At 41.5% G+C, this 14678-nt stretch overlaps 1 protein-coding gene across 2 annotated transcripts in view; it reads left to right on the top strand.

Annotated features, from left to right (window-relative positions):
- Positions 1–14678, top strand: part of si:cabz01068815.1 (solute carrier family 51 subunit beta) — a 29632-nt gene that overhangs the window by 9088 nt on the left and 5866 nt on the right. For both annotated transcript variants that reach the window (XM_068018026.1, XM_068018025.1), the window contains exons 2-4: positions 1982–2085; positions 10871–11242; positions 12651–12797. In XM_068018026.1, the coding sequence (XP_067874127.1) occupies positions 2028–2085; positions 10871–11242; positions 12651–12797 (577 nt within the window). In that variant the 5' untranslated portion in view covers positions 1982–2027. The remainder of the gene's footprint in view (positions 1–1981; positions 2086–10870; positions 11243–12650; positions 12798–14678) is intronic.

Below are 14678 nucleotides of genomic sequence, written 5' to 3'. Positions count from 1 at the left end.
TGAGCTCAAAACTGTAACATGTTTTACTCCCCAACCAGACCAGACCATCATTAGGTTTGATTGTAAGTACTACCTCTTCAGTGTAATGTTTAAGTACTATGCCTAACTTTAATGTTCAACAGCCTTATTGAAAACCTCATGCATAGGATAAATAAAGAAGGCCATTTGACCTATCTTATTTCATCTAGCTAGAAAGGCCATCCAGTTGAGTGTTTGGACATGTCAAGTCTACTAGGAGCCTTAAATCCCTTTCAACTTAACCCTTAGCAGTGGAACATATTTTCCTCTTTGTGTAACATTTTAAAAGTTTTTACTATGTTATCATAATGAACCAAACAGTTCATCAAATTCACTTCAACTTCATAAATAGGGGAAAATATTCTGTGTACACCAAAGGTCTATTTTCCAATCTTAGAAGATAGACCAGTGAGTACGGTTACGATGACTTTCCAGAAACACTGTGAAATAGATCCCTTGTATTTTTTCAACGGCACGTTATAAAGCTAATATTTTATGTGGAAAATAATATGCAACATTTTAGATTTGCTGCACGTGCTTATTGCTATTCAAGTTGCTGTAATGGAAATTAATAAATATCTTTAGGTAGAAGTGAGATCAAGGCATCTTTGAGGACAGCAAAAAAAAATTAGCGTTGTTTTGAGAATTGCCCCATATTTCTACCTCGATAGTTAACAAGCATAAAGACCTAGTATCATTATAGTTAACTGATATTTAATCATGACTTTGTAAATTACACCACATTACTGTAGGTTAATAAGAGAAAAAATGAATGAACTTGTGATTCTGTTGCACTTTTAACAATCTCTGGATGTTTATTACCCTTTTGTTTGTGATCTTCAGTAGAGTTTGGTCTTTAATAGAAATGGGAAGGAGACCAGTCTCCTATCCCACAAAGTTCATTTTCTCCTGTTTGGTGTTAAAAATTGGTAAATGTCAGATTCACATCCTGATTGCTCTTGGAAAACTAAATGACTCAGAGTCAGTTAGTGCACCTAAAAGCCAAGCTGCCTCAGATTCAACTCTGTTCTCACTCCATAAAACATGGCTGCCATCTTCCATTACCCATTCTTTACCATGGCCATTTGACAGACCCAGACAATGATTTTGCCTTGCTAGTTATGTGGGGATTTGCAGAAGAGTTTTTAAAAAAAAAAAATTACTTTACTCCTATACCCATGTGATTTTTATTTTTACTTTAAGTTGTATGAGGGTGCAAGCTGGCCAAGAAATGGAGGGAATGTGCAATGGAAGCAGTTGTTTCATTTCTCCCTACCAGCCTGTATTAAAAGGTGCTGTAGAATAAATGGGTAGTTTTAGAGCTCCCAGGCACGCAGCTATCATTGAAAGGGAATTTATAACATTAACTGGGGACTTTCAATTCATTTGTACTTAAGGACTGATATTTTATTCTAAAGTGTACCAGCTTAGCTCAGTTGGTAGCACACTCACCTCTGGGTCAACGACTTGTGGCTCATGTCCCTAACCTAGACTGGCAATCCAGTGCTGTACTGAGGGAGTCGTGTATTGTCAAAGATGCTGACCTTCAAACAAGTCTTTAAACCAAGGTGGAGGTACAATTTCCCAAGGCACTGTTTGAAGAGGAGGAAATTCTTCCAATACCCCTAACCACCACTTCTTCCTTAATCTACAGTACAAAAAAAATTAACTGGTCATCTATCACATCGTTGCTTATAGGATACTGGTATGTAAATGAGTTTAACAAATTATTTTGTTCATACTTTATCAAGAAATTATAGTTCTGTTTCATATTTATCAACTGATACTGGGAATGGTTTATTCGCTTAATAACGTACAACTTTTGCGAATAACTTTACCTGCAGGCTACGGCTTTGGTTCATACCCATCTGTTCATTATTTTGATTGAATAAATCACTTTCTTTGTGAGGAGGAGGTTATAGGAGTTCTGTGATTGAGATTCATTTTATCTTTTTTCCTGTAGGTCTCGATATATTGGACTTGGCACATACTGTGCAATTGAAAAAGAAATGTATGAGTTGAAGAGAGACCAATTTGGTTGGCTCATTCTATGTGTGCTGCTGCAAGGTAAAAACTGCTGAATACTTCAGCGTGAGAGTGTTCTGAAACATTCCACAACAATTTGTATCTATATTGTCTACCTCACTTGGAAATGACATCGCAGAGCAGCTTATAGGAGCACAGGACAACAAGTAGAAACACGAAAAAGAATTTAGGGGGAGAGTGAAGGCTCAGACAGATGAATGAGTTTTCCCTTAGAATCTAACAGTACAGAATTAGGAATTTGGGGTATCAGAGTCAATTAACCTTTAACATCTTACTCTCAAGTTCTGAAATGATTCATAGAAATATAGACTGTTTCTCTCTTTCTCTTTGGCCTCCTTATCTCGAGAGACAATGGGTAAGCACCTGGAGGTGGTCAGTGGTTTGTGGAGCAGTGCCTGGAGTGGCTATAAAGGCCAATTCTAGAGTGACAGGCTCTTCCACAGGTGCTGCAGAAAAATTTGTTTGTCGGGGCTGTTACACAGTTGGCTCTCCCCTTGCGCCACTGTCGTTTTTCCTGCCAACTACTAAGTCTCTTCGACTCGCCACACTTTAGCCCCGCCTTTATGGCTGCCCGCCAGCTCTGGCGAATGCTGGCAACTGACTCCCACGACTTGTGATCAACGCCACAGGACTTCATGTTGCGTTTGCAGACATCTTTAAAGCGGAGACATGGACGGCCGGTAGGTCTGATACCAGTGGCGAGCTCGCTGTACAATGTGTCTTTGGGGATCCTGCCATCTTCCATGCGGCTCACATGGCCAAGCCATCTCAGGCGCCGCTGACTCAGTAGTGTGTATAAGCTGGGGATGTTGGCCGCCTCGAGGACTTCTGTGTTGGAGATACGGTCCTGTCACCTGATGCTAAGTATTCTCCGGAGGCAGCGAAGATGGAATGAATTGAGACATCGCTCTTGGCTGACATACGTTGTCCAGGCCTCGCTGCCATAGAGCAAGGTACTGAGGACACAGGCTTGATACACTCGGACTTTTGTGTTCCGTGTCAGTGCGCCATTTTCCCACACTCTCTTGGCCAGTCTGGACATAGCAGTGGAAGCCTTTCCCATGCGCTTGTTGATTTCTGCATTCAGAGACAGGTTACTGGTGATAGTTGAGCCTAGGTAGGTGAACTCTTGAACCACTTCCAGAGCGTGGTCACCAATATTGATGGATGGAGCATTTCTGATGTCCTGCCCCATGATGTTCGTTTTCTTGAGGCTGATGGTTAGGCCAAATTCATTGCAGGCAGCCGCAAACCTGTCGATTTACGGCACAGAAAGAGGCCACCTGACCCATTGGGTCTGTGCCAGCCGAAAAACGAGTCTCCCAGCCTAATCCCACTTTCCAGCCTGCAGGTTACCGCACTTATAGAAACAAAGAAGTGATAATCCTTATTGGTGACTGTGGTTATATTTTATTCTGTATAAGTAAGACTTGACACATGCTAATATCTGAGAAGCAGTATCAAAGCACAACAGCATTACCATTATGCCCTGGGTAGAAGCACAATCTCCAAGTAACTACTCCCTGTTTCCCATCATGTCATCTTTCAGCAGCTTATACCCAGAGCGAATTACAAGCAGGATTAAAAATCTGGTTCAGTTCAAGATTCAGTATAGCAATGTAGTTAAAGAAGTGTACATAATATTTCCATTAGTTTTCGTTAATTAGCAAGAAAACCTGATGTAGAGATTTTCCAGGATTCTTACAAGGAGGCCGTCATTTGGTTCATCGTGCCTGAGTCAGTTCTGTGAAAGAGCTTTCCAATTGGTCCCACTCCCAGGCTCTTTCCCAATAGCACTGCCATCTTTTTTCTTTCCAATTCCCTTTACAGGAAGCTTTTGAGGACAGTGAGCGAGGTAGGAAGAGAAAGTGATTTTAGGAGACAATTCCAGAGGGGCAGGGATGCGGTGGCTATTTGCTGCAAAGGAATTTCAAGCGTATTTGACTTTGTTTTATTGTTGACACAAGAGAGAAACGTGAGCCAAATGTAACCACCCATTTCATACTGTGACAAATCATTAACATCCTTGTCCAATCAAAATCAGGTTAGTAATCCAATATCTGGTTACACAACGAAAGTCTTTCACTTTGAGTCACTGACGTTCATAAATGTCTTAGATATCCATGCTGTAGTTGTACTTCAGTTCCTATTCTGAGATTGAAATCTACTGGCTCAATTGAACAATAAGCAAACCTTTATTACACTGCAAATTAATCTCAGTCTCTAACACATGCACAGCACTCCATTCCCTAGAGGCCAATTATTAATGCTAGAAAAACATGGGCTTGAGTGTCTGCCTTATCCCAGGATTGAAGAGAATTCATATCAAAATTTAGAACCATGCAGGTGATCCACTTGGCCTGTCAGATGTTGCAGCGGGCTGAAATTTTTACATCAGCTGGTGTAAACTCAGGAATGTGAGATAGGCTGCTTGGGGGGAGGGGAAGCCCTGAACTGCGTGGATTTAGCATGTTCCTATGTCAGATCAGGACCTGAGTCATGAATTAAACTGCTACTTTTTATGCCCATTCACACTGGAAATTGCTTGTCGTCACGTCAAAATTACAGTGTAACCACACCCAAAGATAGTAGATATTGGCCTGGATTTTGCGGTTCCAATAGTAGCAAAGACCGAGACCTTCGCCGCTATTGAGAGCCGGAACGACATCGCAACCTCCGGCGTACGCACACTCACGCACTTGCGCCAAAAAAAACAGAAGTAGCAGTGTTCAAGAATGTGCTCAGAAGGAGCCTTCAGAAATAGTCCCGCCAAGCCACCCTATCTAGTGGCAGGGGCCCATATGTCCACAGTTTGGGTTGATTGGCCACAAGTTATGTTGCTTTTCATTTTTGTTTTATAAAAGAGCTGATATTGGGAGGTGCAGAGCCTGTTCGGGAGTGCATCTACCGTGCAAGGCTGTCAGTGGAAGCGATGACAAGCGGCGACGATTATTTACTGTGGACTTAATAAAGAACATGGAAACAAAAATAAACAAAGCATTTGCACTTTTTCCACTGCTTTCTTTCACCATGGTGGAAAATCTCGATCAATTTGCTAAAATAAAAAAAATTGTATTCCCTGTGGAAGCATGATGCCAACATATCTGGTGTAAGGAGATACACCTCTCAATAATTCACTCCAAAATCGAGATGGATGATAACGTGACCCTTAATTTGTACTACAATAAAATATTCATGTAAGCAATCACCAGCTAGTTTAATTTGTTAGCTTTTCATATAAATTCCACTCAACAACTGAAGGGCGGCTGAGACCATCTATGTAATTTTAATTAAAAACTACTTCTTTGAGAAATGAATGCAGATTGTGGCAGGGCAACATGTTCACAGTCACTCAAATGGTGATATTGTGCATTATGAAGGCTTTAATAAAATGTTACTGTAGAAATTATATTTAATCAGAAAGCGGGTGGGGGAAAATATGTAATCTTATAATGTTGGCTTATAACAAAAGGTACTGAAATAAATTTAGTTTTTACACCTATTCAATCATGTTGGTTTTAAGGGTGAATTCTGATAAAATATGAACTTTAAAACTACAGGCAAATAAAGTATTGATATTAGTCATATCCAAGTAGAGATCAGATACAAATGGAACAGTTCTGAAAGAATAGTGTGCTTTAAAGTATGCATGGGTATTTAAACCTCAAACATTTGATATTCCAGTGTTAAAGCAATCACAACTGATGTGGAAATGGTATTCATTCTAAGGCAGGAGAGTTGATCTCTCAAACCATCTTACATTTTTAGTCAGGAAAAAGAGATTATTGGTTAATGTTGCACTGGTGATATAACTATGGAAACCCCTTAGTTCAATAAATTAACTATGAGGAATACAGCAAGTTATGTATAATGTATGAAGAGGGTGCATTAGGTCAGTCTGAATGGTCGCTTGATTCACTTATTTGAGAAGACATCCAGTTCGGTCAGTGAAGTCTCGGACAAATTCCGAATCGAAGTTCAGCACCCTATCTAATAAAGAGCTTTTACTAACCTATGGGCACAGTTTCTGATGTCAGTTGGCCTTTGAAACACTAAGAAGGAAAGGTGTATTTTTTGGAAGGTGAATCTCTGTATTTAAAGTTTCCCCCACCCCCTCCTATTTTATCATTTCCTTTTCATTTTAATCCCTGAAAAAAATTGCCTTCGAAATTATTCCCCCGCCCCCGCCCCCGCCCCACATATGCATACCCATTGCGCCTCCAATCTGCTTTCAGGTCTTTGCCATTGCTGCTGTTCTGCTGTCTCAGAGGCATTCTTTCTGTTGGGAAGTGCTTGCATCCACTGAGTGCAGCAAGACTGGGAATTCAGTAGAACAGGGAATCAGACCAGCAACCCACCACTGCTGACAGTATGTGTTGGCACTCCAGTGGGTTCTGCCACCAAACCTTTTCTTTCTGTTGATGTCCTGCGTCCCACACATTCGTTTAGATTGTGTAGACTAGACCCATATTCCCTAGAGTTCAGAAGAATGAGAGGTGATCTCATTAAAACATATAAAATTCTTCAGTGGCCTGATGGGCTAGATGCTGGAAGCATGTTTTCCCAGACTGGGAAGTTTAGAACTAAGTGGGTCACAGTCTCAGAGTAAGGGGTTGGCCATTTAAGACAGATGAAGAGAAATGTCTTCACCAAAGTGTTGTGAACCTTTGGAATTCTCTACCTCAGAGAGCTGTGGATGCTCAGTCAATGAGTAGATTAAAGACAGAGAGCAGCAGCTTTTTGGATACGAAGGGAGTCAAGGGATATATGGCAAGTGTGGGAATGTGTAACTAAGGTAGAAGATCAGCTTTAAGCTTATTGAATGCCGGAGCAGGCTCGAGGAGCCGAATGGCCAATCCAGCTCCTGTTTCTTATATTCTTATGGCTGATAAATAAGTAGATAACATTAACCCAGGTCTTCACCAGTGCTGTTTTGGAAGTGGCTAAGGGTAGGTACAGAAGTAGATTGGGTTAAATGCCCTTCTGATATTCCTGAGGAAATGCTGAGTTTCAGCTTCATGATGTGAAGTAATGACACTGATTAGGTTGGTAACTCAATACATGGGGATGGCAGGTGTAAACCCCTGTTCCTACCACTGTATGACGTAGCATTTTAAAACAACAACACGCTGAGCCCCTGAAACCATAAGGCTATTTGCTCAAAACAAGAATTATTTAAGCAGCTATGAAGGAACAACGTCGACACAACGTATATTTAAAATTAATTTTAAAAAGTCTGCAGTTTATTTGTAATAACTTCATAATCATTTTTAAAAGGCGAGCAAACAAGTAGGAAATATTTGTATGATTTTGGTTTTGAGACCATCTCTTGATTCCCTTGCATGACCTGTTGCCTCATTATTCCACCCATGTGGAAGATGTTCTCAAAATGGAGGCAAGTACCTTTTAGTGCGCAAGTGTTTTACAGTAAGGGATACTGTAAATATGTAACTACATGACCTTTAAGGAACCTTGGTAGAGTGTCACTTTCAGGACCCTAGTACAGCTGCTAAAATCGTGGCTGTGTTTCTCTCCTTTCACGTTTCTCCTTGATTTTCTTCCCCAGTTTTCCCATTGTAACTGTATTGGAAGTTTTATCCAGTGTACCTACCAATAGCTAGTGTTCTGATCCAAATATTGACAGTGACATCAATCTTCTAATTCCTGTTCATATGAAGGTATGAAATGAAACTGATCCTAGTTCATTAATCAAATGACTTTGCAGAAACTGTTCAGGTAACTGTGAAAAATATGAAATACATGGGGATTAAGAAACTTCAGATCAATGGAGTTTAGAAGATTGGTATCCATTGAAAGCCTCAGGGATTGGTGCACCAGGTATAATTGCCTCATACTTGACGTATAGTTGCCTGGCTGGGTGAATATCATCAGGTGAGGTGCCGAAAGTGGCTGCCATTGCTGTAGGCAATCTCAGGATTTGAGAGGTTAAATTCTTGCAAAACTATTTAAGATGTACATTCTTTCTGAACAACAGCCACATGTTTCATTCTATTTAAATACAGTATATTTTAGATATTTATCAGATTGATATATCACCCAAGGATATTACGGGAAGCGAGGGAAGAGATTGCTGCGCCTTTGGCGATGATCTTTGCGTCTTCACTGTCCACTGGAGTAGTACCGGATAATTGGAGGGTGGCAAATGTTGTTCCCTTGTTCAAGAAAGGGAATAGGGATAACCCTGGGAATTATAGACCAGTCAGTCTTATGTCGGTAGTGGGCAAATTATTGGAGAGGATTCTGAGAGACAGGATTTATGATTATTTGGAAAAGCATGGTTTGATTAGAGACAGTCAGCATGGCTTTGTGAGGGGCACGTCATGCCTCACAAGCCTTATTGAATTCTTTGAAGATGTGACAAAACACATTGATGAAGGAAGAGCAGTGGATGTGGTGTATATGGATTTTAGCAAGGCGTTTGATAAGGTTCCCCATGGTAGGCTCATTCAGAAAGTGAGGAGGCATGGGATACAGGGAAAGTTGGCTGTCTGGATACAAAATTGGCTGGCCCATAGAAGTCAGAGGGTGGTAGTAGATGGAAAGTATTCAGCATGGAGCTCGGTGACCAGTGGTGTTCCACAAGGATCTGTTCTGGGACCTCTGCTCTTTGTGATTTTTATAAATGACTTGGATGAGGAAGTGGAAAGCTGGGTTAGCAAGTTTGCCGATGACACGAAGGTTGCTGGAGTTGTGGATAGTGTGGAAGGCTGTTGTAGGTTGCAATGGAACATTGACAGGATGCAGAGCTGGGCTGAGAAGTGGCAGATGGAGTTCAACCTGGAAAAGTGTGAAGTGATTCATTTTGGAAAGTCGAATTTGAATGCGGAATACAGGCTTAAAGACAGGATTCTTGTTAGTGTGGAGGAACAGAGGGATCTTGGGGTCCATGTCCATTGATCGCTCAAAGTTGCCACCCAAGTTGATAGGGTTGTTAAGAAGGCGCATAGTGTGTTGGCTTTCATTAACAGGGGGATTGAGTTTAAGAGCCGCGAGGTTATGCTGCAGCTCTATAAGGCCCTGGTTCGACCACACTTGGAATATTGTGTTCAGTTCTGGTCGCCTCATTATAGGAAGGATGTGGAAGCTTTGGAGAGGGTGCTGAGGAGATTTACCAGGATGCTGCCTGGACTGGAGGGCATGTCCTACGAAGAAAGATTGAGGGAGCTAGGGCTTTTCTCATTGGAGCGAAGAAGGATGAGAGATGACTTGATAGAGGGGTACAAGATGATGAGAGGCATAGAGTGGATAGTCAGAGACTTTTCCCAGGGTGAAAAGGGCTATCACCAGGGGGCATAATTTTAAGGTGATTGGAGGAAGGTTTCGGGGAGATGTCAGAGGTAGGTTCTTTACACAGAGAGTGGTGGGTGCGTGGAATGCGCTGCCAGCGGTGGTAGTAGAAGCAGATACGTTAGGGGCATTTAAGCGACTCTTGGATAGGTACATGGATGATAGTAGAATGAAGGGTAGGTAGTTAGTTTGATCTTAGAGTAGGTTAAAGGTTCGGCACAACATCATGGGCCGAAGGGCCTGTACTGTGCTATGTTCTATGTTTCTATGTTCTATGTTCAAACCCTGGGTAGATGAAAGCCGAATCTATTTCCTATGCTCCTGTATTTAGTTGGGATAGGTGTAGAAGTTGGTTTTTGGGGTGCTGCCAAATTCTAGGAGTCCCTGGTCATTGCTTCACCAGGAGGCTCTTCCATTAGCCAGATTTTCAATGATTAGCTGAACCTACCTACTGCATATAACTGGCTGAATGTGATAAAGTCTCGCCTTTATCAAAACGAGCTGAAATTGTTAGAATCTGGTAATAAATAAATTGGAACAATGATCATTATTAAAAAGTTTAATTGTGGAAGTTGCTGGAGAACAAATTCTGGCTTTATCTGTTATGTCACATAACATTAATGGAAACAGATGATAGAAATTCTGGCAGCACCATTGCTATAGAAAGTGCAGTGGGGCAAAACACCACCTGCTGCTTTGGCTTGTCCATCACTGTCCCAAATCCTGAGAACGGGGCCATTACTGTAATATGGTGGGCATCTTTCCCAGTAGTGGCACCACAGGGGTGCTCATCCAACCTTCATTTTGGGATTTTGGCATGACTCCTTGATGTTCCTATGAACTGCAAGCAAGTCACAGTGGCTGAAGGCATTGGAACATCAGTGTTGCTCTACAAGCCACTCCTTCAAAGGTGGACTAGTTTTGGAATGGCATTTAATCCCTCTAGGGTCGATTGCAGTTGGAAATGTTCTCTGTACGGTCCACATGTGGCCCAAAATGGTGCTGACATTTGCTGTCTGCTAGCATATGCTAGGCCTTGCAGCAGCATATTGCAAGGGGTAGCCTGGGAGTGGCTCTAGACATTTTTTCCAAACTGATATCAAGACATCAGATGGAGGGACGGACAGGGATGCACCCAACTTCCTCCCTTAGAATTTGCAGTGGTTAATCAGAGGATGGGAGTTGGGTCGGGGGTTTGTGGGGGATGGGTGAAAGGGGATCAGAAACCACCCCTCCCCCCCCCACCGCTCCCACTGCCCCCAGATCTGGGTTCTTCCCCATCTCCTAGTCCCCCCCCCCCCCACTGTTCGAATGCTAGAATTTTGTCCCATGGAGTGAAATTCTAGGCTAGGATGTCATGGGCTGGATTAGTCATTTAAACCTACACTATTGTGTTAAAGAAAATAATTATGCTCAGTTTATTTTTCAAATTCAAATGATGTGCATTTTACATCATAAAGATTATAACTGTTTTGATGCTTGTACTAAACTTTTACAGGAGTGGAAGTTTTTATTATAAAGAGTTCTGACAATCAATGCTTGGAAGCCTCTTTGGAAAGCAATCTGGTGCTGACAGATAGATGCAACCCTGACTTACAGCTCCAAGACTGGGTGTGGAAACAAAACTGGCTTTTCAATCAAGGGAACCAAAGATGTCTTTCTGCAGACCAGACCCTAAATGTTCAGACTGCAACTTGTGAGAATGTGACCAGTCTAATATGGATCTGCACCAATCGTCGACTTGTCCACAGGGCCAGCTCTTTGTATCTGATCGCAGAAGGGAACTTGGTGCTAATTTCCAAAGAAAAAAAGAAAAATTCCAAGTGGAGCTCAGTGAATAATACACGCATATGCGAGATGTCATTTCAGGGTAAGACCGAGAAAGCAGAATTGGCCATGAGCTACATAACAAAAGAAATTCAGATCCGTTATTTCACAGTCTTTTGAGACCTTAACTGCATAACAGCCGATTGATCAACTTCTTAGAAATCATAGAACCATAGAAAATTACAGCACAAGAGGAGACCACTCAGCCCATTGTGCCTGTGCTGGCTCTTTGAAAGACCGGCCATCACACCCTCGCTTTTTGTATGTAACTCAATTGGGATCAAATGACTGGTGCAAGATGTGATTTAACTGTTTAACTTGGTGCTGTGGTGAAAGTGATGCTGTTTTAGGTTCTATAGTGCCATTTTCTGATTCAACAGTTTCTGTGAGCAGATTGTATCCCTTGTAATCTGAAAAGCAGAGATTTGACAGGCTAAAACTCATGAATCAAATATATTTATAAAATCCAGTTTTAAAATACCGACTGATATTAGAGTAGAAGGCTGCTTTGAGTTATAATATGCAGTTCATTCAAGCGCTTACCAGCTCTCCTTAAGCTGCTTAAACTGTGTCAGACACAATGCATGCTTGCAATCCAATTGATTTGAGCTGTGCCCCTCAGGCAATAAGTCACATACAAGTTAAATGTTCGAGGAGTTCTTTCATCTCAAGAGTCCAACAAGAAGCAAGAAAATACAGAAAGACCATTACACCAAAAGGTGAAACTGAAGCCTACATTTTAAGCCTTTTTTCTGTCTTCAGTGGCTTGCCTCAGGATTCTGAGACCAATAGCAACACCACTGAACACAGGCAGGGAATTGAACTTGAGGCATCTGTATGTAGCCGAGTCCCACACTGAATGGCGCACTTATCAACTGAAACATTCAGGTTCTGGGCAGTTATTAAAAATGACCTGCATTTATATAGCCCCTTTCACAACCTCAGGACATCCCACAGTGCTTTACAACCAATGAAGTACATTTTGAAGTGTAGTCACTGTTGTAAAGTAGGAAAAACAAAAGGTAATTTGCATGGAGCAAGTCCCACAAATATGACCATATAGTCAGTTTTCTAGTGATGTTGATTGAGGGATAAACATTGGTCAGGACAGCAGGGATAACTCCCTGCTCCTCCTTTTTGAAAAAGTGCCATGGAATCTTTTACCTTCACCTGAGAGGGTAACTGGTGCCTCCATTTAACATCTCATCAACAGAAGGCATGTCTGACTGTGTAGCACTCCCTCAGTACTGCACTGGATTGTCAGCCTAGATTTTGTCCTCCAGTTTCTGGAATGGGACTTAAACCCACACCCTCTGTCTCAGGTGTGAGAGCGTTATCCACTGTACCAGAGATGTATCATAGCTGCCATTGATTTGCAAAAGGTGGGGTTGTGGCTTTTAGATTCTGTATAAAGATAAAACTCATGAATACTTTCTAATTTCACTGAATAGAAAACCCACTGGTAACAGCAAAGGCTCAAATGTTAGCAAGAGAATTCGAAGAAACAGACGTTGAGACCATCAGCAATGTGAGGCAGCACGAAACGCAAGAGGAAGAAACTACCACAGCAAAACAAATCTCATATGTGATAGAGGACTGTACGTGGTGAACTTCATTTCTCTCTTTTTAATATGTCACGATTAAAAAGCATAGATTGTGTGGACAGGCCTTGCACATTACAAGCTGTGAATGATGTAATATTGTTAAAGTTTGGTGACTCAGACCATTCAAGGTCACTTGAAAAATTAAAGGAGGAATGTTACTGGAGGGAAATTTTTTTCCAGTAAATTAACCTGATCAGATCTACAGTTCCTAAAACTAAGACAGTAAGATCTGTCGAACAGGTCTGAGAATGGCACCAGCTAAGAGAGGCCCAGGGATGGCAGATCTAAGTGATACGAATGGCTTCGTGCCACTTCTCTGCCCAGTGCAAATGGATCTCTGCGCACAATTATTTGGACACAAGCCAGAATTCCATTTGGGCATCTGAACATCGGTTAAGCTTTAGTGTCAGCAAATTCAGTCAAACTTCCCTGCTAGAACTAAAATTATTTAAAATGAAGGGTTCATTTGCCCATCCTTTTCCACCAGTTTTCTCCCTTCTCCCTTGCTCTCCTGAATGGAGAATGATTCCATGTGTGGCAGTCCCAACCGAACCCACCTCCCGCCCCCCCATCTTCATATTGCCCATCTCCAGGTTAAGCATTTAAACACTCAAATGATAAAAGAAATGATTTTTGCAATGAATGGGTTTTCTGAAGCAGCTGAGCATCATTTCATGAGAACGGCTCTAATTGGCTGGTCTTTCTTGGGCATCATTAGTGAACGTGTCTGGAGGCTGATGGGAGATTGTTAAAACGTAAACACAATGGCAGGAAATACGCAGCAGACAAGTCGACCTCTGCAAGGGGAAAGCAGGGTTAACCTTTTTTCCAAATGGAGATACCTCATCAGAATCAATAACTTTTATACATTTTCAGCATTTCTGTTCTTTTTCAATTTCACATTCCAATTTTTCTTGTTATCCCTAGCCAAAAATTAATTGTGCTGTGGATGCTGATCACAAGTTGTGATTCAGTTCTTTAAGTTGACCGAATGAGGTTTCCTTGATAGATGCTAATGTGTAGAGTGAATTTTGCTTTCAGAGCACCATTCAGGGATATATACTGCAGAATTCTCCAGGCTGCCTGCTACTTACTGATGATATATTCATAGCTGACATTAGCAAAACGCATCCACTTTTGTGTAAAATGTCAATTCTTTGGAATATGAGCTATTTGACGCAATATTCTTCTATATAGAGTCACACAGCACAGAAACAAGCCCTTCAGCCCATTGTGTCTGTGCTGGCCATCAAGCACCTATCTATTCTAATCCCATTTTCCAGCACTTGGCCCGTAGCCTTGTCTGCTATGGCGTTTCAAATGCACATCTAAATACCATATGTCTAAACGTTAGTTAAAGGCAAGAGCAATGAGGAGCATGTAAGTTAAAAGTTATAATTTAAAAATTTAGGAATAAGAGTCGTCAATCAGGATGGCATTACAAATGGAATTAGTTATTTAGGAATATCAATGAAGCAAATTAGTATAAATGAGGCAACTATCTGCATCACAGGAACAAAGGGATTATTTTATTCATTCTGGGGATTAGGGTTTTGCTTGCAAGGGCAGTGTTTATTGTCCATCCCTAGTTGCCCTGAGAAAGCAGTAGTGGTCCTGCATGCTAAGCCACTTCAGAGGGCAATTAAGAGTCAATCACATTGATGTGGGACTGGAGTCCCATATTGGCCACACCAGGTAAGGGCAGCAGATCTTCTTCCCTAAAGGACGCTAGTGAACCAGTTGAGTTTTTACACCAACAGCTTCAAGATCAGTTTCACAGATAGCAGCTTTTTTATTCCAGATTTTATATTTAAACTTAAAAGTTCTCAAGTTATTATGGTGGGGTTTGAATTTATTTTCTCTGGATTACTACTC

Source organism: Heterodontus francisci, chromosome 38 (genome assembly GCF_036365525.1).
Source record: "Heterodontus francisci isolate sHetFra1 chromosome 38, sHetFra1.hap1, whole genome shotgun sequence".
Classification (NCBI taxonomy): domain Eukaryota; kingdom Metazoa; phylum Chordata; class Chondrichthyes; order Heterodontiformes; family Heterodontidae; genus Heterodontus; species Heterodontus francisci.
The sequence above is the reverse complement of the archived record's forward strand: the minus strand, read 5'-3'. Positions and strand labels throughout refer to the sequence as shown.